This window comes from Tinamus guttatus, unplaced genomic scaffold (genome assembly GCF_059628265.1).
Source record: "Tinamus guttatus ecotype Peru unplaced genomic scaffold, ASM5962826v1 Tinamus_guttatus_pri_ptg000172l, whole genome shotgun sequence".
NCBI lineage: Eukaryota > Metazoa > Chordata > Aves > Tinamiformes > Tinamidae > Tinamus > Tinamus guttatus.
The window spans coordinates 469,072-493,062 of record NW_028288706.1 but is presented as its reverse complement, the minus strand read 5'-3'; the positions used below and the strand labels follow the sequence as shown (position 1 = coordinate 493,062).

The 23,991-nt window shown below is 43.4% G+C and overlaps 1 protein-coding gene across 1 annotated transcript; it reads right to left on the bottom strand.

Annotated features, from left to right (window-relative positions):
- Nucleotides 1-764: 764 nt before the first annotated feature.
- GSPT1 (G1 to S phase transition 1) lies at nt 765-23,439 on the bottom strand. Its single transcript, XM_088523028.1, has 15 exons — nt 23,021-23,439; nt 15,347-15,394; nt 14,975-15,016; nt 14,022-14,246; nt 12,991-13,024; nt 11,391-11,468; nt 9,205-9,385; nt 8,740-8,894; nt 7,148-7,288; nt 6,360-6,453; nt 5,927-6,007; nt 4,257-4,430; nt 3,732-3,821; nt 3,275-3,443; nt 765-2,482 (listed from the first exon to the last, which is right to left on the bottom strand). The coding sequence occupies exons 1-15, from the start codon at nt 23,310-23,312 to the stop codon at nt 2,430-2,432; spliced, it is 1,857 nt and encodes a 618-aa protein (XP_088379154.1). The 5' UTR covers nt 23,313-23,439; the 3' UTR covers nt 765-2,429.
- Nucleotides 23,440-23,991: the final 552 nt, after the last annotated feature.

The window sequence follows — 23,991 nt, the reverse complement described above, 5'->3', positions numbered from 1 at the left end:
TTTTTTTTTTCCCCTTAGATCTAAACTTAGCTATATTCAATAGCAATAAAAATAGGACTATGAAACATAGAGTGCAGATGTAATAATAATAGAGTTGAGATGCAATCTGAGGGTTTTCCAAATACTATGTTCTTTTTAGGTCTTATACCTAAAATGCAGCCAATTAGTGTAGACTTATGCTTTATAGTGTGTTTAAATGTTATGTAATGCAAATAGTTTTTACCCTTAACCCACACACACACACAATCTCATATTGCTCAGTGTCTTGGATTGTAAATTGTGAATTAAAATTTTATTTAAGCTTCCCTTTTAGACAAGGTGATGGCAATGGGATTTATGGAAGTGGTAATCAACAGCACCAGATGGGATGAGTTATGGAGATGCTAAGACTTTCAGCCCACCAAATATGTTTTTTTTTTCCAGTTTTGCAATGAACTGTCCTGCCCCAAACAGCTACATTTGCTCTCCAGTGAAAATTCCACTTGAACATCACATAGGCTTGAGACTTATTTCAGTGCTTAGCTTTTAAAGTTTTAACAATTTATGAATTTTAGGAATTGCAAAAATCCTCCAGTGACGGTCTTGGAGAATTTTCAAATCCAAAAGCTGCCTCCATAACAGGAGGAACACAGCAGGTTTCCTTGGCTTTTGCTTTCTTCATGAGTTTAAGATCCAAGGAATTGTGGGGTTACTTCAGTTGATAGAAAACAAAACAAAAAATTACTTTAGAACTCTGTTTTACCAGAAAAATAAAAGCCCAGAGATTTGCAGACATAATAAAATTTATTTAAATTCCATGCATTACGGTAGCTACAAGTGTAGTCATATGAAACTGAAGGACAATAACTTCTTCTGTCCATACAATGTAGCTGTAAGTGAAATGAATGGGAGTTCCACAGTTACAAAGAAACAAATGAAACAAAAAAAAGAAAAAAAAAAGAAAAAAAATAAATGTTTCAGTTTTGAGTTCTGTGAATTCAGATACAGCCACTAGACTGTAAACTTTGGGGGGAGGAGATGGGCTCACCACAATTGTACAACCGAAAATGTTTAAGACATTCTGAAGAAGCTCTGAGGATTCCTTTTAATAATTGCTAGAAATACTCTGGAAAATGAAAAATCAGCCTTCATCCTAATTGCTAGAATCAGGACAGCAATTGTACTTTCAAAGTGCAGCTAAATAGGGTTTCATTATGCAGCTCCTTCAAGTTGTACTGAGTAAGCTTTATTTTGAACCAGTTTTGCTTTTAAATTTCTCAGCAAAACAGCACTGGTCCTCACAAGCTTCCATTGCTTTGATATGCAAAAATTTACAGACTGTGCTTGATTCTGACCCTCCCATATTTCAGTATGTGCAAACTCATAGGGATTTAAATAGTCCTTCTCCCTCTCAGTTCAGACTGATCTTTAACACAGCAAGGATTATCCAGCCCTCTCAATTAAAGACAGAGTGAACTGAGTAACTTACATAACTGGCACTTTTTAATTGGCCCAGTTCTCCCACAAAAATGTAGCTCTTATAAATACTAACAGGCACTACTGCCACAAATTCTCTTATTTTTGCCAGTTTCACTGATTTACTCATCGTTAGCATTTTCTGCGGTTAAGAACTTAATAACGCTGTATTTTAGAGAGACACAATATGTAGTTCTAGCCTTCAAAACCGACTTACTGTGTCTAGTAAACATGTTAAGTCAACCTAAATTTTCTGTAGGTATTAACAGATGTAGAGCTAATGAAGGTGCCACATTTGCATGAATGTTTTTAATTTTAAGAACGCATTCAAAGGGAAGGGGCAAAACTAGTTCCTGTAATACAAACTTGGTTGAGTGCCTAATTGCCTCATTTAAAACTGTGTGTGTGGGGGGAGGCTGAGGAGTTTAGAAAAGCCCAAGTAACCAAGTATCTAGGTTACTGGGAAGTTAAAAAGCTAATGCAACTGCGTTACATCCAGATAAAAAACATTATTCAAAAGTAATTCAAATACCGAAAAAGATTTCAAATTGAATAGTTTATTAACATGGTAGTTGTCTTTGTAACATGTGCACACACACTCGCACACTCTGAATGATCTGCCTGGAAAAAAAGATGTCTTAATATATGCCTGGGAGAAATTAAACATTAAAAATTCTTTAGATTTTCATAATTATAGGCAATTATGTCCACATCACTTACAAAGCTATTGCCGAATCTTTCCAAGGAAGCAGAATTTGGGAGAAAAAAAAAATTCTTTGGGGGGAAATTCAACAGTGGCATAGCAGAGCTCTCAATATGAGAAAGCTGACATAATGTGGACCTTTGCTGTGAAATTTGTCTTTGCAAAATATGGGAGAAGTTTATCAATGGGCAGAAAAGAAGGCGGTGTGACGTAGGCTTTTGCAGAGTCGATTTTCCTCACAGTTTTGTGCGGGGGTCATTGAGAAAAATGCTTAGTCCTTCTCTGGAACCAGTTTCAGAACTTTTCCAATTGCAATGGTCTTGCCTAAACCAAGGAGACAAACGCAGGCATTAGACGGATTGTTGGAAAGATGCCATAAGCCTCTGGAGAGGGCGAAAGCTTCCCTCAGAACACAGGCTCTCCGGCACATGCTAACTTACACAATGCAGCAATTTATGCCTCCCATTGCTAAAGCACTATGCACTTTAAAAATAAGGTAAATTCTTAAAATAGCACTCATATATAGGTGTGTGTATTTTTTTAATATATATATACGCATACACATAAAAAAGCTATAGAAGCTACTTTTTCTTATCAAGATATATCATTTAATCATTGTTATATAAGGAAATTTCAACTCCCATTTTTGTAGCTTTTAAATATGTTTAAGCAGTCCTGTGCCATGTGCTCTAGGTGACCCTGCGTGTGCAGGGGGGTTGGACTAGACAATTTCTAGAGGTCCCTTCCAACCTTAAGCATTCTGTGATTCTATGATTCTATGATTTTAAACATGGCCCCAAAGGCCCTAGGGATTTTTACCAGGGGAAGTATAAATTCAAGCCCAACATACAACACCCCCCTGATTTCCCTGACATACGTTTTTCTAGTTCAGCCTTTTGCTTCTGCACATTATCCCTCTAAAACATTCTTTGCTACTTAGCAAAAAAGCACAATGTACAATGACATTTTGTTTAGATTTCTTTAAGCAGTGCTATCTATATAACAACTTCCCACTGGATACCAGCATTGGTGACACCTCATTGCCATGCAAGACTTTCTATTTTGAATAAGGGTATTTTTGCAGAAGTTAAATTAATAATCAGTGACCAGTCTTACCCTCATCTCTTAAGGTAAAGCGCCCCATCTGAGGGAAGTCTTTGAATGTCTCAAGGCAGATAGTTCCTGCTGTCCTTAAACGGGCAATGCAGACTTGATCTTGTTTCACAAAACGGGGCCGTGTCTTACTTTTTTCTCCTGTTTTTTTGTCTACCAAGCAGATTAAGGCCTGAATAAGAAAAGAATTAATATCTGTGAGCGCTAGTTCTTTTTTCCTTTCTAAAAAAAACTGAAAGTGGTCTAAGAAAGAAAATATCCTTCTGTAAGATTTATTGCATCAGAGAATACATCATCATTTCTTCCAGCCATTTTTTGGCTCTGTTTGGTACTGACCAAAGTTTCCAGTCGAAGCCAGAACTTCGCTGTATTAGTTGCTCTACTTATGTACCGAGAACCCTCCTGCCCCCAGCACTGTCTATATTCGGATTATTCATATCCTCATCTAAGAGATGCTTACTGTTATCTCAACTTCTTCAATACAGGTGTGGATGTGCAGCACAGCGTTGTAACCTGGGCAGATAATGGATTTGTGCTCAATTATCACTATCTGCAAAGCAAGCAAAAAATAAATGATAAAAGAATAACTGGAGAACAACCAAGCACAGTTCTATATTAGAGCGTATAGTTGAACAATATACCCACATTTTTTAGGGAGGGGGAAGAAAAAAAATGTGGAAGCGACTTAACTGCTTATCATATAAAGTATGAGATGGAAGAACTGGCCATAAAAGCCCTGCTTTTAAGATGAGAGGTTTATAAAACTTAATGTAGTGGTTGCATTCAGAACAAGTGATTGGTATTTTTAGAACTCGTATTTCTGACCCGAGTCACAACGATATATGCTTTTGTCATTTACAGATACGATAACAAGGCAAAAATCTGAACTGAAACCTGAAACTACAGGCATTGTGATTGTTTGAAACACAGGTAAAACATTTCAGTGCTGTTTACCTATTTATATATTAAACATTTGTTCGTCTACCTGGGCGTCAAACGTGCGTCCAGAATGACACAGGTTGTTGGGATCACAGAGTATAAATCCCGGAAGGATTTCCTCCTCTTCAATTCCCTTCAGCCGGATCTTTAGATTTTCACCTGGGGCTACTGAATCGGTTTCTACATCATCAGAAAGGATTCCAAGAACTTCCACGTTGTGCTTAAAGAAAGCATAAGTAAAGTTTCCCAACATGAATATTTTAATGGAATTGCTTTAATACAACATTATTTCAGTACATAAATCCATATTGGTTTATAATCCGTGATATTCAGTTCTACAAGCTTCAGGACACGTAAAGCATCTGAATAACATAATAGAACTTCCCATTATTCCTGTTCCTAGAATATAATACAGCATATTTATTCAACAGATTTCAATTCATACAATTCTGTAATATATGTTCAATGGAGAGAAAGTGTAAAACACATCCACTATATCTATGTGTGAAGTCACTTTAAAATTTATTAAGAGATGAGAGAACAGATACATATTATTTACTAAGGAGAATGCAAATCACATTGTTATACAGAGTCATTACATTCAAACTATTACAGTCTGAATATTAATGCCATCTAGGAAATCCTAGAAATTCCAAATTCTTTAGTTTTCCTGGAGATGATCAAAATATATATATATATATATAAATATATATATATAAGAATATATACACACACACACACACACATATATATAAAAACAACTTCTGCCCACATAAATAGTGAAATATATTTTCTTGTTCCTATATACTCTAACTTCTCATCTGGTGCTGTATCCCTACTCACTACTAGATACGAACAGGAAATTAAAGTAACAATAGCAGAGAAGTTAGAGGGATAATTTCAGATATAGTGTTATTGCTCCAACTTCCTGAAGTTGAAGTTCCCATCTTATTAACTGCCAAAGCAGCTAATAAAAGCATGCCATTGAAAGTGCTAGAGAATTACTAAATATAAATTCTGTATTATAACAGTTGGGTTAAGGTTATTCTCCCAATGAACTCTAACTGGATCAGATACCTATCAAAAACAGTTTTGTAGGACACTAGAGTTTGTTAAATTACCTTCAAAACTGAAAAGTCTATCTCAGATGCTCTATGTTTAGCTTTAAGATGCAGCAGCTCTCGATAAAGGTGGCAAGGAAGTCAATTTAAGCTGTTGTCTCATTTAAGAAATATCATTTTTCAGTGAACAATAAACTAATTGTACATAGGAGTATTGAGACATTTTCTAGTCAACTGCTTCAGTGCCCAAAAGTGGGAAAAGTGCCTCAGTTTACACCAAGATAAAGGAAATAGGTAAGAATGAGCAAAGTTTCCAAGTTTTTTTTATGTATGAAACTAATGGAAACAGACACCACCATTTGCTGGGAGCGCTCGTCTTCGCTGCTGCCTCTCTCTCACACCACATTTCCACATCCCTCAGGAGAGCCTAATGCTTCCAAAGAGTGACTGACCACAGGAACCCTTCATCATGGAGCAGCTCCTGTGCAAAAACCTGTTCATTAACCACACAGCCAGAAACATCACCCATGGAAAATGTGGAAGGATAGTTCTGCTCGACTGAGCCATGGAATTTTTTGATAGAGAATCATTTCTGTAATCATCAAGCTTTTTTCTAGTGTAGTCACACTTTTAAAATACATAAACCTTACCCTACCTTGTTTGGCATCATCACAAGCTGTTGTCCTTTGCAAATAGAGCCTGATTCCAGCTTCCCAAGGACCACAGTGCCCATATCCTTCACAAAAATAATTTATTACATAAAAATTAAAAGACATTTTTCTATATAGTTTGCTCTATTTACTATTTAATACTAAATATGGTCATTTAACCGTATTAACTAACTATTGAGTTAATTAGTGCTGTTGCACTTAATATTTTGGAAGCTGTTCTCATGAAAGATGACAGATTTTAAGAGCCTCATATAATGCCCAAGTGGCTTACTCCCTCCCCCATTCCACAGTTCAAAAATGTGGATGACCCACCATATTAAAGGGGGGAAAAAAAAAACATAAAAAAAACCCACGTCTGTTTAGTGCTTTTTGAAAACAGACCATTCATCCTTTGAATCCTGTTCTTTTGATTCGTACCTTATATTTATCCACAATTGGCAGCCTGATGGGTCCATCCACGGAACGGTTGAAGTTTGGCAAGTTATCCAGGTATGGAATGAAGGGCAGGCCGCTGGAAGGGCAGCAGGGATCCATTCGTTACGTGGCAGCCGCAGCCACCAGGAACGCGCAGGTGCTGCCCGGTCTGACCCGGCGCCCCGTCAGCAGCATCCCAGCTCCCGGGAATACCCGGGAGACACACATCCCTTTTAAGCTATGGCATAATTCACACACACACAAAAACCCACCATCCTTTTAAAAATCTGGCTAGATACACTTAATATGTTTTGGAAGTACCAAACACAAGGTGTTTCCAAACATGATTTTCATTAATGGTTTAGCTCCCATGAATGATATTGGAAAATAAGATAAGAATGGAGACAGGGTTTGCAGCTCACTATAATGTGGCTTCAAGCAAACACTTCTCAAACTATTCTTTTTCTTCCTCCCAACATATCCAGTGCAGCATCACTGGAAGTTTCAAGTGTTGGCATTCACTCTCTCATACAAAAACCAGTGAATACTGCTAATACTGTCATGGAGTCTGTGACTTTCATCTTCCATAGTTACTGAATGCTTTTCCTTGGCTGATTGCAGAGCTCTGTGTTCCTGTTATCTCCATCATATTCCCCCAAATACCTTAGCCACTAATTTTTGAACATGGCTACAAATAAAACCAAGCTTCACTTCTCCCCAGCTTTACTCCCCAGCACTGACTTTTATTAAACTATAACTGTTACCCAAGTTGTTGGGTTTAAGATACATACATATACCAGGGGCAAAATTCTGACTGTTCTTTAAGGTTTGCTCCAGTCAATCCTGAGCAGGGCATGAAATGAATATCTTTTTTGGGATTGAAGCCAACTTTCTTCAAGAACGGCACCAGCTTTTCTTTACATTCCTCGTATCTATAAAAATAACAAATGGATCAAGATAGATTTAAATTATTTCAGTATGGCACAATATTGCGTTTAAATAAAAATAAATAAACTATATGTATTTCTATTAGACTTTTTCCTCTCAGCCAGTTACAGCTGAATTTGATGATGGTGAAAAGTTTGGGGAAGGTTCAGACTGAACCAAGACAGCCTAACTGGGCAGGTCTCCCTCTCCTAGGAGCCCAGGCTGACATTTTAAGGCTGCACAAGCTCTCACAGCTTCCTCAAAGTCCTTCGTGATTTTTGAGAATGCAGCAAGTCTCTAGGAGGGAGAAGTCCCAACGGATCTGGCCAAGGACACGTGTATCTCAACAGTCAAGATGACTACGCGGTCAAACCCACGGGCAGTGTGGGGCTAAAATCTGCTTTTAAGAACGGCACGAGGCAAAATGAGCAAAATGAGGCAGATTCTCTCCAGAGCACTCGAACAAACCAAGAGCAGCATCGTGTGCGCGGCAAGGCCAGAGCACTGACCTATTTCCTCTTTTATGGCATCTCTGCGCCCTGCCCCAGGCTGAGGCACACGAGCGTTCAGCAGCTACAGGTCACTTGAGGGATAATTAAAAGCAGAATATGTGCATACCATGACAATATTCATACGCTCTATATACAGAGTATCCTCCACTTAAACAGAGATCTCTCATCATTCCTGTGCAAAGGAAAGCAGCGACCCTTTCCAGGGAAGGGCTGAGGTGTGCTTTTTAGCATCCAGCTTACAGGGAAAAAGCTAAACACCAAAACATGAGTTCTGACGTCTGGGAAAGTTAAAGCCCTTAAGTAATGTTTGAGCGTGAAGACAGAAAAAAACAGCTCTCTCTTTACTATTTCTATACTTCTAAATATTTTTTTTAGTTATTTTTACCAGGCCTGGGTCAAGGAAGACTCCTTCTTCCCAAACCAAATGCTATCAAGAATCACTTAACATATTATTTGCTTATTCATTTCAGCTTATCATGAGAGAACAACTGCAAATTGCAAATACTAGAGGGTAGGCGCACATAAGGTGAGCGAGATAAGGCTGTTCTCCCCAAGGCTGGGCTAGGAGCTGAGCGGGAGCACGGCCAAGCACTCGAGAATTTGGCAAACTAAACTGCTGACAGCAGAGTTGCTGCCTCTCACTTTCAGCACGCTCAACACGTCCAAGCCAACAATTAAGCTATGTAGGAACGTATGGATCTGTTAGATATGGCTGCATACAGCCCGGCAGGAGCACTATGTCCTCTGGCAGTCAGCGTCTTGAAGCAATGTAGAACTAAGAGCTTAGTCAAGATGCATCGTGCTAGAGACTATACTGCTGTTTCTCCTGCAATTTTGATAATCTCTGTCCTTAGCTCACTTATTTCATCAGAAAGGAGACTTTGGCATACAGTTACTTTAATTCAATATCACTTGATGAAGTTTTTTTTAATATTAAAACTCACCGTTCATTACTCCAGTTTACGGTGGGATCATCCATTTTATTAATAAGAACTATTAAATGTTTTACACCTGCTGTTTTTGCTAACATGGCATGTTCTCTTGTTTGTCCACCTTTTTCAAATCCAGTTTCAAACTCTCCTTTTCTTGCAGAAATAACCTAATTAAAAATACACATTTAAAAACAGTTCTCTCAATACAAGAACAGACAGTGAACAGCACAGCCTTATTCAATAAATAACTTTGGGTAGTCGAGATTGGTACAAAGTTAGGAAGATATCCTGGCCTAACCTCAGTACTACCCATCAGTTTCTGCTCTGACATGTATAAAACTCCCACGACAACTGCAAACAGTTTCATGGAGCTGGTAGCGGTAACTCCAAACTACTCGGCTTGCCAGACACTGTATGATTTGGGAAAAAAGAGGCAAGGGAGAGGGAAGAGAGAGAGATGATGTGATTTGTTCTCACCAGCACAGCCAGGTCGGCCTGCGACGCGCCCCCGATCATATTGGGAACAAAGCTCTTGTGGCCGGGAGCGTCCAGGATAGTGAAGTGTTTCTTCTCCGTTTCAAAATAGGCCCGTCCCACCTCTACTGTTTTACCTTTGTCTCGTTCTTCTTGGTTTGTGTCTAAGGCCCACGAGAGGTACCTACAAAAAAACACCCCACCAGTCACGGTTGCGTTCATTGTTACTAAGATTAAGTTTGAAGATTAATTAGTGTCAAAATAGCTTTTTCCTGCTCAAAGGTTTTAACTCTGTTGGTGATACTGAGAGCTGCAGCGTTTTCAGGACCGATGCTGACCCCTAAAAGCAGTGCCTTGTACAGTGAGCTATTTCACCCAGGGCTTCTCCTGTAGCTAAAAGGGTGCAATTCTCAACACCCATTTTCAGTTACTAAGTTCTCCTTAAAATAAACTGAAATACAGTCCGCTATGGAACTGAGACTGCCTGTAAAGTAGCAAAGACAGCATGAACAGCTTTTTTTTTTTTTTTTTTTAATTCTTTTTTTGGCCTACTTTCGAGCATTCGTTGTTCCTAAGCACTATTTGGAAAATAAAATCTTGTTCAGTCTTTCATGTATGTCCTCCCCTACATCTTTAAATACAAGTGACAGAGCAAAGTCAAATAAATGAACATTAGTTTCCGATTTTCACACCCACTACCCCCGACCTTCCAAACTCCTGGACCTGGTCATCTGACAGATCTGAATGTATGTTACTATTCTCAGTGGTTCAAAGACATTAATATTTTAATGACAGCACTAGTTTGGTCCCGGAATTCTTTGTCAGCAAAAGAAGTGGAATCCGATTAAGCAGGGGAATAACATTATCCTTAGGCTGACAAAGGAGTATTCTGGAAACTGCTCATATGTCCTTGTACAATATTATTTCCTTTATGAAAAGGAAACCAATATTTACTCTGTAAAGGACATCTCAATCTTTATAGGAGTCCTGAGTACTTTTGCACACTGAGTTTTTTTTTTTTTTTTTGGGGGGGGGGGGATGCATATATATATGTGTGTGTGTGTGTGTGTGTGTGTGTGTGTGTGTGTATACATACACACACACAAAGTTTTTTGATCATGAAGTAGAACTACCTGAATTTCAGGACTCTTTACCTGTGAAGCAAGCTAACAAAATCTTTGATGACAACAGAGATAAATATTATATTTTTGTTGCATATTGCGATATATTTTAAAGAACAAAATTAAGTAAACAAGAAGTTGCTTCCTTCAACTTGCTCCTTGGAACAAAACAAAACAACACAATCCGTTTCCTAAGCTGGCCGGGATTTTTGAGGAAGGCTGCTAGAAATTTACTACCGAGACCCATTCCGCTCGGGGGAACGGTGCCTGCCCACGTGCGCCAGCCCTTCCATGTACCGCGGTCAGCGCAGGTCGGCGCCCACGTCTCGACCCTGCAGTGCTGCTCTGCCTCTGCCAGTCCTGCCTGCTGCTTCTCCATGCCCCACTCCACTCCCTACTTCCCCAAACCGACCGAAAATAAAAAGCTTTGAGGAGGGAAACCAGCTTCTCAGAAGCTTTTGAGGGAGAAAGACAACAAAAAGGCATATAAAAGATATCTGCACTGTATACACACATTAAAACAAAAACAAAACAAAACGAAAAAGAACAAAGCCTCCCCGCTCCCGAGCGGCATCTCTTTCCCTGGAAGGAACCTGAGGACCAGGGACCTCATCTCATTTCTCATTCCAGGAGTTTTTCAGCCCCATCTATTCAGTCACTCTTTCCTGGTGTGTCCTGAACTGACAGCTCCCATCTGTCCTTAACCTGTAGCCTCTCTACTGTGTAACAGCTAAGAGACATAGATGGAGCAATTGCAAAAGACGCCCAAGAAAAGTTCGTGCCTTGCCATCCCATTACCAGACAACTGGTAAAAGCACTGGAAGGAAAAGCCCTGCTCTCTAGGGGAAGAGGAAGCAGCAAAACCTGTTCCAATGCGAATCACGCTGCTTTGGAGTGCTTTAGTTAAAGAGATTCTGCAAGAGAACAAAATAATCTGCCCTTTTGCTCTTGGCAAACCCAAACCAGCAAGATGCAAGTGCTACAGGGACAGCATTTAATAAATACATTTCCAGTTTCCATCGCCGTGTTAACAGAAAGCCATGGTATAGGTTACAATAGGTTTCATACCATGTTTCTCTGTTTTTTTCTTTAGCTTCTCTTTCATATTTTTCAAGTGTTCTTTTATCAACCATTCCTGTCAAATACCTATAAAGAGAGAGAAAAAAAAAAACAATTTTATATTAACTACTTGGAGCTACTTCTCTGTTTAACAGTTACACAATCACTACAGATTATTTGGAAAACCAGTCTGGTAGGAGCAGCCGCAGAATTATCCACCCCACTGTCTGCTATGGGAAACGCCGCCGCCGCGGCGGAAGCAGGAGAAAGGTGTTTTTTCAAGTCCCATTATAAAGTGCTCAACAGAGACAAGTTTTGAAAGAGAACAACATTTGTTACGCATCTCTCGGAGACTGATGTATTACAGCTCAAAATTGAATAAAATTTGCGATGGGAGAATTTTAAAAACATAAAAAGGAAGTATTCTTAAAAACGTTTTTGGCTACCATTCTTTTTAGGTAGAGTGTGAAGCTAGTACTTAAAAGGTGTCTTAAGATATACCTTAAGATATTAAGAGTGAGATGGGTAAGTAGTATGCAGCTTTCTAATATTGCAGCTTTCATGTTTTTCCCCTCAGCTATTTTTATCTGAAAAGTCATATTTTGTTATTATCTACATTTATCATATATTTATCTAATAAGAGTCATCCACTTAGTCTATAAGTAAGAGTTATAACAATAGTAGACAAATGGCTAATGACAAAGGCAGTCCTGGCTCTCTTTTTCATTTCCTTGCAACAAAAAGGGATATCCTCCAAAAACGGGAGGCCGCAGGAATCTTCCTTCAGAAACGCTTCAGGAACATGAGTATTTGGGGCAGAAACACCAAGAACAGGCCCCGTTCAGGGAGACACTCGAGATGCACCACAGAATAAAATGCTAATTTGCCCAAGTACAAGCTCGAAGATTAAATGCACCGTGACAATTCCAGCATTCCCGTCTGGTTGAAACGAACCAAGACAAAAAAGCCAAGACAAAGACCTCCCACTTTTTCCGAGAGTATTATTTTAAAATTATAGCAATACTTGGCATCGGCAGGATAGCGTTTATTCCTTCATGCACTAAGTAACACTGCTTGTTCTTGACAAGCTGTAAGAGCTAATGGAATTTCTTTAATTTTATTGCATAGGATTATTGCAATTGCTAGAAACATTTTTTTTTAAAAATAGACTTAAGAGTTAACTACTCCAGTTTCACACTTTAGAATAAAATTATGCCCAACAATGCTAGCAGCAGGGAATAAATATATGTACATATATACATATATATATTTAATTCTCACAAAATGGACAGTTTAAGCATGGGTATTAAAAACATAGTGAAAATGGAGTTTTATATTCTTAAAAAGGGATTGATTTTTTAATTTAATAATGCATGTTTTTGTAAAGTTATTTTCAATAAATGAAACTCCCATAGAAATAAGGTACTGGTACTAAAAATGTCCAAGGACAAGGAGTAACTAAACAGGCAGAGTATGATTTTGTCATAAAAATATTAATCTATGCCAATTAACCCTCCCCACAAATAAATTACACATTTAATTTATTACTAAGTCACAAGACAGAACAACAACAAAGAAAAACTAGAATCTTGTTGAAAAGTCTCCTTACATTATTTGTCCTCCAATAGTTGACTTGCCAGCATCTAAAAAAAGCAAAACACACACACATGTAAAAAGTTTAATCAGTCACAGATAAAAAGAAAAACCTAGGGGGAAAAAAAAAAGGGCAATTATGAACAAGGTCATATAGGTTATTTCCAAAGGCAGATTTTCTGCCTGCTTTGTAATCTAACTTGTTTGAGGCATCTCTCAGCTTGCCCTGAAAGATTTTCCATGAGGGCAATATCAAGGAAATGATACTGAGTTTTGAACACCCTATTTTCATACTTAGAAAAGTGGCATTACCCCTAACAACAACAAAAATCTGAGTGATGATCCAGCAGGAGCGGAGCTTCCTCATGTCCTGGGAATGCTGCAAAGGCCCCTTCCCGCCTCCCTCGGTCTCGGCCCGCCTGGGGCGGCTCCTCGTCGAGGAGCCTCCGCGCGGCCCCTGCTCAGGACACGGCTACGCGACGGCGCTTTCAAGCGACACTTTAGGGACATGAAAACAGCCTTTATCCCCCGCCCGACTCAGGAGCCCTGCTGCTCTCTGACGCCGCTTACGATTTTTTTTTTTTTTGAAGCCTGTTGAAACTCTTCTGCTGGGACGTCAGGCTGTAAATGCTGAGCTTTTAATGTGGGATTAGCTACGCTTATTGATTGCGGACTACAAACAACATCTACAACATTTGGAAGAAGTTTTTCAACAATTAATAATCACTTGAAAATATCTAAACCAGGCAAAAATAAGAAGATTATTTTCTGATTTTATCCTTTGGACCATAAACACAGTTACATCGCAGATACTCAAAAATCGTGAACATTGCCATTCTGACGGGCAAGAGAAGAGAAGCTCTCTATTCCTTCCTCAACATTAATTTTTCCCCTGAGCAGCTTCATTGGGATGAAATGCTACTATTAACCTGAAGTCAGGATGAATACTTACATCCACCGAGAGAATAGGATTAATTTCTAATAATCCTGGCTCTAGGTAATACATAAAGCAAACGTCCAATTATTTGATGCTCATTTACAACTTACCTACGTGCCCGATGAATACTACGTTTACATGTTCTTTTTTAGGAGCACCTGGCGGTGCTACCACAGATTTCGGTTTTGGTATTTCCTCCTCCTCTTCCATCATTTCCTGAGCACCTTCTTCAGCGGGACCTGCATCCCCTGCCGGACCACCGAGCTCTGCTTCGCTTGTTTCCTCTTTGTGGTCCCATGACTCTTCAGGGGACATCTCTGTCTCTCCGTTTTCCACTAGGAGTTAACCAAGCAAATACAGTTAGAGAGACCAAGAAACTGAAAAAGCCACAAGGAAGGTTCCCCCTCATCCTCAGAGTCGCAAGATCTCAGCTGTGGAGCCTGACACTGGCTTCTTATAAGAAGAGGCAACTGCTGCTTGTTTCAGAACTGGTTATTCCTGCAAGTTGTCAAACTAGCCTGGGCACTGACATCAGAAAACTGTGATTCACAGGGACTTCCATTTTAAACAAAGGAACAATTTTAGAGAGGGGAACAACTCTGAAAATTGACTCAGATCATCATGCTAGTCTGAAAGCACAGATAGATAAGCACTGTCATAATTTTTGCAAGAAAAGGGGACCTCAAAAGCCACAAAAATTACAGGAAGAAAGATCCATTTTCCATGCTCTGCTTGTTCATATTATTGATCACTTTGGGGTTTTTTTGTTAATCATCATTTCACACATATTAATGAGACTATCTTGTAATATGAAATGACTTTTGAAGGAAGTGCAGACACTTGCTCACTCTGCAAATAATACATTTGCACTTGCCATTGTACCCTAATGGTCAATTATCTCTTTTCTAATTTATGTATAGAAACAAAGTGAAAACTTGTAACAACAACAAAATCTGCAGGCTCAGTAAGGCTTTCTTCAGGTTAGTTTACAATGAATCAGCAAAAGCCTGAAATTAGTGTTTTATAGCAGTTTTACAGGGAAGTCGAGCAATTCTCATCTTACCAACAGATTCTGAAATTTCCATGTTAACAGCAGCATTTGAACCTAGAGGAAAAAAAAGAATGATTAAATATACATACTTCTCATAAAAATGTCAAAAAATAAGAGGAAAAATAGTAATTAAATTAATAAAAAGACAGTTCAGCTGTTTGTGCACTTGCCTCTGCTACTTAAGATGCAATTTTTATTTTTATTTTTTTTAAGTTTAAGGCTAAAAAAATATGGAGACAGACATACTGACTTCTCTCACACTGGTAATAGCATAAAGATTGGGAAATAGTTCATAGCTGTATCTTTAAACAGGAGTTTCTTTGCAATTAAATGTCATATTTGGTGGCCCTGCATTGTGTGACTTCAGAACAGGAAAGCAGTTACCTTCACAAGAGGCTGTCTGCTCCTCTTGAGAAGACTCTACAGGAGCACCTGCAGCAAAATTGGAACTTTAAAAATACATCCATGTAACTGACTTCAATATTTCGTTATAAATGACCATTCTTTAAACGTTATTACAAAAAGGTATTGCAGAAAAAAACTCCCTCTGAAAACAGAGCTAAATATAAATATAGCCTACAAGCACAAAGAAGTCTAAAGAAAGTATGTGTCTTAAAAAACCCTCTGAAAATAATACACCCTTTCGGGAAGCAGCTCTATTTTTTCCACCGAGCATCATACGCTAAAGAAAGCTGAAAGGAAGCAGTTTTTCTATACATTGTATTTTACCTGTCCACCCTTTTGGGGCACTCTGGCTATTTTAGGTGTATCTAAGTGATGTTTAAGGAGGACACAGTGGTTTCATTGTATCCAGCCTGCAGGCAGAGGCTCTGCCGGCTTCTCCTTCCAGGCCTCCCACAATTCTTACGGATTGCACTGAAGTTTGGAGCAGAAACTTGGAGCCAACTAAGAACAACAGCGAGTAGGGCTGAGCGGAAAGCCCATTCATAGGCTGAGCTCTGACATGCCAGAGCTGCCTTAGGTTCCTCTTCTTCATGCCTCCCCCCGCAAAAAGACATCCCAAACCATCCTTAGAAGCAAGTTACGTGTTGGATACGCTCGATGAGTTGGCTGAAGTCGCTCATGCCTCCCGCGCCGGTAGGAGCCACAACCAGGCGTTTCTGACAGACCGTGCAGCCCTCTCGGCGGCATCAAACCGCAGCACTGCACCACATGCCGAGGTATAAATTAATATTAAGCCTACTTTGAGTGACATGTTTCCATTTGCAAACGCACACCCGATGTTTCAGACACTGTTGCACAGGACACAGAGGCGTTCTTCAATTATCCCCAAAACTTCAGCCTCCTTAGTGTCTTACTAGTGTAAATTCAACTAGTGTAATTTACTAGTGTAAATTTAGTGTAAAAATCTTTGGAACAATCTCTTCCCCCCGTTTGACTTTTGTCCCGTGCCAAATTCGCATTCTCGAATGGCACTATAGAAGCCCAGATCACACAGCATTTCCTGCTCTATATGTATGAGGAGATCTAAAGCCAAAGCGAATCCTGCCTACAGAGCAGAGCGCGCAGGGAGAGACCTCCTCGGCTGCTGGGCCCCAGCTCCGCCGCGCGTTTGCTGCAGGCGCTGCACGGGGCCAGGCCCGGAGGGCTCCGACACGGCGCCCGTGAGGAGACCGCCCTGCTCCCGCTCACCCGGCTCCCCTTGTCGGCAGCCTCGGTGCAAGCCCGCGCGCGCAGCGCGTAAAGGAAGAGCTTCCTTCCAAAGCACTGGGGAGGAACCTGCAACTGCAGCCTAAGGACTGACACAAAGCAAGAAAAATAACCCCCCTTCAGAAACCCTTGGTTTCTAATAAACTGCGTCCATTCGGATTAACTTCTGGACGCTGGTACTCTGCAAACAAACGCATACAGAGAAGGAAAAGCCGCCTGGAGCAGCTCTGTGAAGCGAGGTAGCACCTGAGCAGAAACGCACCCGGCAGAGCACCCTATCCCCAACAGGCCCCAGGGACGTGCAAACGGCTTCACCTTGCATTTGCTGGGGGTCAGGAAGGCACCTAGCAAGACTAGGCAGGAGTCCTGTTACATGGGAAGGCTTCGAAGTGCCTACATGAAATCTGTTTAAATTTAAAGTCAGAAGGAAGTCTTAAGTTACATCGCACTCCCCACGCTGGCGTTTACATGTGGCAAAGGGAACAACTCAGGTTGATGTAGAATCCTTTAGACTTCCCAAACAGCAGGGTACTGAGTCCACGCTCTCTTCTGTCCCAGCTCATGAATTTACTCCGTATTATGTTAACTTTTGTACTTGGGCAATTTTGTTTTACACTTACCAAGGTTGCACAAGTAGAATTGAATAAAAGTTATCACTCGGCCTCTGAAAATATTGTTTTAAAGCAGTATAAGCTGGGAACTTAGCAGCATTAGTAATCTGGAATACTTAAAAGCAGAAAATTGCTTTAAAACAAAATTTCGATTATAACAAAACAAGATTTTTATGTATGGAAAACAAGTGCATTTGGGAATCCAGGAATCAACAGTGAAAGCATCACAGTTAAAACACAATATTAATGTCACTATACGTAGCATAACTTCAGAAATAACCAACTCCCTCAGCACAGACTCCTTAAAGCGCTAGGGGAGTGGCAGGCATGAGAGTTACCTCAGCAAAACCAGCGTTTGGGGCAGTATTTCATACCTCAGCTCCTTCCAAATGGCTTTTATACAACAAAACCTTCCTGCATTTGTGCTGCCTTTGCAGAAGCGCCCCGCGCAGAGACACCCAGACTGTGTGTGCACAGGAGGGCAGCACGAGGAGGAGCCCAGGAGGCTCGCGGGGATCGCGCCGTGCGCTCGTGTCTCCACTCCAGCACTGCCGGATGCGCCCAACGAGCAGTTAAACCGTGCGAACGGGCGCTGTGCGAACGGGTGCCGCGCGGGGCAGCTGCTTCCGAGGAGGCCGGTTCCCCAGCGCCGCTGCCGACGCTCGCGCAGAGTCGGCCTCAGCCTGATGACCGGCAGCAGCGTCGGCTGTGCCGAGCGCCCGCAACACCCACCGGAGCGGGTGTGCACAGGAACACAAGGACAGAAAGCAACACCTGGGCAGGTTTAACTTGGAAGAAGTGCACACGTGTAAAACACAGTCGTGGTGAGGTGGTTGCCCCTGCTCCAATCTGGGCATCAACTTCCTTCACCCCTCGGCCTTCTCGCTGTGTGAAGAACCGCGTGACACCCACCTTGGCGTCCCCGTCACCCCTGCACGTTTGTGATTTGAACACCCGAGTCTAGCACACATTTCCACAATAGCCACACGCTTGCAACAGTTTTCATGGATTACCTAACAGATATTTATCCTGATTTTGAAAAGAAAGCAAAAGAAAGGAACTCAAAACAGAGCATGAATTAAAGGTCTGAGCCAAAAGCTGAGCAGAAGCATGAGTGCCAGGAGACAGACATGAGAGATTTCTAGTTACCCAGGTACGGAAAACAGCTGCTACAGCTGCACAAAATATTCCATATTCCGTAATTTAAAATATGCCAGAGAGGTTATCAGGAGGTCGCTCTTTAAAGCGGTCACTTAGAAAATTCACTTATACCTAAAACAATTTCCTTATTGTGCCTGCCCTGTCTCCTAGGCCAAGCCTTGGCATCAGCAGGGACAGGGACAAGGGCATATGTCCAGCTCTTAAAAGGTACCAATACAGGGGCTGCTTTAATAGTTTTAACATGATGTGGTAAAATTTGTGTGCTGTAGGTCTTGTGTGGGAAGCATTTGCCTTGTCTTCATAGGATTTTACTGCACTTTGTGGCCCATCACAAAGGTGGAGAGAAAGCTGAACGTTTTGGGACCAAAATTGCAAAACCAAAACTGCTGACAGAAGCCAGGCGCTACTGCCAGGAACTTGAACCTTGGGTGCTCAGTCAAAACGGGCACAAAGAGAAAAGCATCCTTTTAAATAGATCAGGATGGCCAGCATACGGACCTCAAGTCCCCAGCCTGCCCCAACGTGTCTTCTATTGGGCTCCTCCAAAGGCCACAAATTGAATGAATTACCCAGAAAGGAGCGACACAACCACGGCCACTTCCCCAGAGACCGGGCGGGAGCAGATGAGGACATCCGTGTGCTGCCCCTGGGCTGCCTCACATCCGCACCCAGGGCCTCATCGCAGGGCAAGGCAGGGCCAGAACGGTCCAGTCTCTCCCCACTGACCTTCTGGGGACGTTGTGCGACTCATCTGCCCATAGAAGCTGATAGGGAACAGCAGGGCTCTGGATGAATGCAACTATCACACAATTTGGGGCACTTTCTGATAGCCTAACAAGAATTTATACTGTACTTGGGTATTTACATTATGGCACTGATTTGCTGTTATGTAAGCAGCAAGAGCTGCCAGTTCACTTTTACAAACATGAAGTACTTACACAGCGTTACACTTCTTTTGAGGAAGTTGTCACAAGGCTATTCAAGTATTGGCATGATTAACCCATGCCACTTTGCAATCCTTCATTCCTCAGCAGCAAACGGCTGGTTTTGGACAAACAAGTCATGCTTAACATGGCCACGTGCAAGGCAAAGACCGAGTTTTTGAAGACAGGCTTAAACACAGACTACGAAGACAAGCAGAGCAGGAAAAGGAGATGAAACAGTTTTGGGGAACAGTGGCACAGAAAACACATCATCCTATTATGGAAATCGTGGAGTCCTCTACAAAAGACTGAAGCATTTTTGTCCCTGTTTGGGGATGGGAGAGAGAGGGAAACCCCCCAGATGGATGCTCTACCCATTTATTTACAGCGTGTTAAAGCTGGGGATGTGCAGCTGCTTGGCCATAGCCCATTTCAAAAGCGGCGCGTGCAAGCCAGTGAGGACAGCTAGGGAGTGAAGCAATCTAAAGGGCATTGAATCTCTGGCCAGATGTTGCTTTGCTCAAGAGCATGGATGCAAGTTGTCCAAACTGCAGTCATTGCTAAATGTGCTCATAAATTTGCTAAGAGGCGATCAAGAGAGATACTAAAAGAAGCAGTGGCACTAATGTTAACCCGAGAATAAGCGTGAACTTTCCTTAAACCAGCTGCTATGTGCACATACCTTCTAGTTCTTGTTACTTTTGTATTCTTGACACTTTTCTTACCACAACCACCACACACTTAGAATCACAGAGTAAATTCAGGTTGGAAAGGAGCTCAGGAAGATCAACCTCCTGTCTCAACACTAAATACTTAAAAATGACTTAAAAAGTAGACAAAGTACCACCACAGAACAGACTATAGCCCACAAAAGGAAACCCTGATGAATTTTACCAAAACTCCTTTAAACATTCAAGAACTATGACAAAAGTTAACCGCAAGAACGAGAGCAAGTTGACTCTGCATTCTCAGAAATATTTCACTTATTAAAATTGTTTGGTTCCCATATACACGAGAACAGAAATCCTATTAAACTGGCGGGGGGGAGTGGGAAGGCAGAGGAGGGTTAACTAGTCCCTCATGCTTCTAAACTATACCTCAATATGGAAACAAACCCCCAAGCACCTCCTTTATGTTTAAGGAAGTAATAAAGCTGAGTTAGAAGTTAAGTCACAGATGTTACCGAGTGGTGACGGTGCAGGACGGTGCAAGACAGCCCGTGGCACTTTGACTGCCTCCCACCCCGGCTCATTTCAGTCGGGTTTGCCACTCCACAGGAAATGGATAGCTGTGACCAGCTAAAATAAGTTTCCCGGGAGCACAGCTTGTCCAAGGCGCGCTTGGCATGCTTGCTGGGAGGCACCGGGGTACCGCCAGGGCTGGAATTTAGGAGGTCTCCATTTCAAATTCTGGATGGAATCCACCAAAATGAAATTTTAAGCAAACCAGTTGACTGGGATACAGTCTGGATACAACAGCTAAGAATGATGAAACAAACCAAAAAGCCTATTCCCTAGGTACAGAAATTTAAACATGCCCTTTTTGTATGTAATTGAGCAATAATCTTAATTTTACTTCAGAATTCATCTGAGTTTGATCTGCAAGCAAAAGTTACACTAGTGAGAAAAAAAAAAGATCAGATACTCTTCCTAATACACAATTTGCAATCAGAAGAAAATCCACGCAAAACTAAAGTTTTAAGGCCAACTGCTTGCACTGGAAGCTTCAGGAGTTTCCCAGGCTTGTAAAAGTTAACTTTTATGGAAGCCATTTAAGAAACAAAATGCTATGTCAGGGCTTTTAATATAGGTAACAGGAATTTTAGACAGAATGTAAAAACAATCACAAAGTTAGTGTGTAAAAAAAAGCTACTGAGACCCTGCGCTTAATACTCTCCCAAAGACCTACATGATATCCAAGTGAATCACTACTTGTACAGACCTCAATGTAGCTGATAAATAGAAATATTTTCTTCCCCAAGTTGGGAGCGAACAAGTGCCAGGGAACACCTAATTGCCTGTGGGAGCAAGAGCAAAGTAGGTTGCTCAAAAGTCACCTATTCAGCACCACTGTCTAATCACACGTTGTTCTGACTTATTTCCAGGGCAAGCTCCACCTAGTCCTCCTGGCCAGAAAAGTAGTTGTCACATTTTATGAGCATCTGCAAGGACAAAACTGTCTATTACTTTCTGTAGCTAAGCACATCGGATCTGAAAAAGTATACAGTAAATATAATACATCAATTAAACAATATTTTTTATTAGTATTTTTGTTGCAGGCACCTTAAGCATTTTTGTCTGCTTAACACTAGAGGTACCCCAGGAAGTTGTTGAAACTTAACCATAAACCTTAAAGAAGCTACAGAAGCGAGAGGAATTCAGGTCAGGCAGATTATAACCCTCTGTTGGCAGCGGACGCGGCACAGAGATGGAGAGAAAAGACATCCTGACCGCTCCGGTGCTAACGGGCATTCGGGAAGTCTCCTCCAGCCTCCGGAAAGCCAGAAGCTGTTTGTGAAGCTCAGAAGAAACAAAACTGTGGTGAGAAGAAAGGCATGAAGAGATGAGTGCGGCAAACAGGTGAGGAAAGGTATTCTCAACCCTACAAAAATGAAATTTGTGACAAACCTTGCAAGAGCAGACGGAGACAAAAATGTTATTCCTGTAACATTGAGAACTCCAAGAAAGTTTCCAGTCACAGTCTTGATTGGGAAGTTAAAAAACAGATTTACAGGCAAGCTGCAGGAACAGCTGAAGACGGGTACTAGATCGAGTTTTAAAGCTGACTCCAATGTACAACACGCGTGCGTCCCACGCTGCTGGCTCTGCCATTGCCTCTGCACACCCTAATACGCACATTATTCAAAGAGGAACCCAGGAGCCCATCCAAGGCTTCTTGAAAGTGTGCTAAAACCCATGCTTGCCTATTGTGGCCCACACCATGCATAAGCCACAGTTTCTAACAAAATTTGGGAGAGCTGAATAGCTGTAGAGAGCACTTAGCTTAACGTTTACTCTAATGCATTCCTCCTTGTGTACATTTTAAAGCCCCCCACACGAAAGCTGCAGCTTTCAGACGTTACCAGCAGGCAACACGAGGTGCCAGGGAGCAGAAGACAAACCTATAACATTAAACCAGCACGCACTAAATAACGAGCCATATTCCACAGGAAACCGCGGCACACGCCGAAACGAGGGGCAGGTTGAGCGAAATCCACCCGCGCGGGCCCGGGGGGCGCGGGGCCGCGCGCGGGCTGAGGCGACGCTCGAGGCCTCGGCTCCGAGGCGGGCGCTAACGCGGCGCCCCGGTGTCCCCGCGCCAGGCGGCGAGGCCGCTCCGTGCCGCAGAGATGCTCGGAGAGGGCGGGCGCTGCGCGCGGCCGGGCCCGACAGGCCCCCGGCCGCCCCGCCGGGGAAGGTCCGCTGCTGCACGGGCTCTCCGGAGAGGCGGCTGCCGGGGCACAAATAGCGCCCGTCCCCTCTCCGACAGCGCGGAGGGCGACGAGGACTCCCCGGGGGCTTCGTTTTTAAGAGATATATAGAGTAAGCGGCCATAACCGCGGCCGTAGGCGGGGGGAGGGGGCTGTGCGGGGCCGGGGGTCCCGCGCGCCCCGGCGAGGCCGCGGACCCCGCGTCCCCGCGCCGCTCCCAACATGGCCCCCGGGGCGCCGCCTCGCCCGCTCCCTCACTCACCGTGCGGCGGCGGCGGCGGCAGGCCGGGCGGCGGCGAGGGCGGCGGCAGGCCGGGCGCGGGCCCGCCGCGCAGGAACGCGGGCACGAACTCGGCGGCGTGCACGTTGGGCACGAAGGGCTTGGCGTTGACGTTGAGCTGCCGGCTGAAGGCCGCCCCTAGCAGCTCCTGCTGGGCCTCGGCCTCGGCGGCCGCCGGGGCACAACCAGGGCCGCCGCTGCCCGGCTCGATGTCCGCCTGGTCCCAGCAGTCGGGAGCCGAGTCGCTGCTGCTGCCGCTGCCGTTCGCCTCCATTTTGTGGCGGCCCCACAAGCCTCCGCGGCCCTGAAGCGTCTCCCAGCGCGCGGGGGGAAAGGGGGAAGCCGGCGGCGGCACCGACTCAGCACTCGCTCCGCCGATTCCGCGTGTACTCCGCCGCCCCGACGCGCAGCGCAGTATGGCCCCCCGCAGCTCCCGTACCCCCCCCTCCTCGAGGCCGCCCCGACCGCCATCTTAGTAGTCGCCGGCCGCCCGCCGCCCCGTCCCGCGGCATGGCCGCGGCCGCGCGTGGGGACTACAATGCCCGTCATGCCCCGCGCGGGCCCGCCTCCCCGTCCTGCGCACAGGGAACCACAGCTCCCGACAGACTTTGCGCCTCCCTTTCCGGTCCGCGGCCCCCGCCCTCCCCTCCTGCACGGGTTGGGGGGGTTGGGGAGATGGGAGATGTAGTTGGCGCGAAGGCCTCGGCGCGACGGAAACTACGAGTCCCAGCAGCCCTTGCGCGGCGGGCGCCAAGCCGGCGCTCGCTTCACGCCCGCAGAGCACTCTGGGAAACGTAGTTCGTGTGGCGTGAGGGGATGGCGGGCGCCGCCGAGGGGAGGCACGGGGCGCAGCGGCTCCTCCCGCCCGGCGGGGCTTCCCCTTCGCAGCCCCGGCTGCTCTGGCGGGCCCGCGCGGCCACCATGAGCTCCTCCGGGTGCCGCGGCTGCGCCTT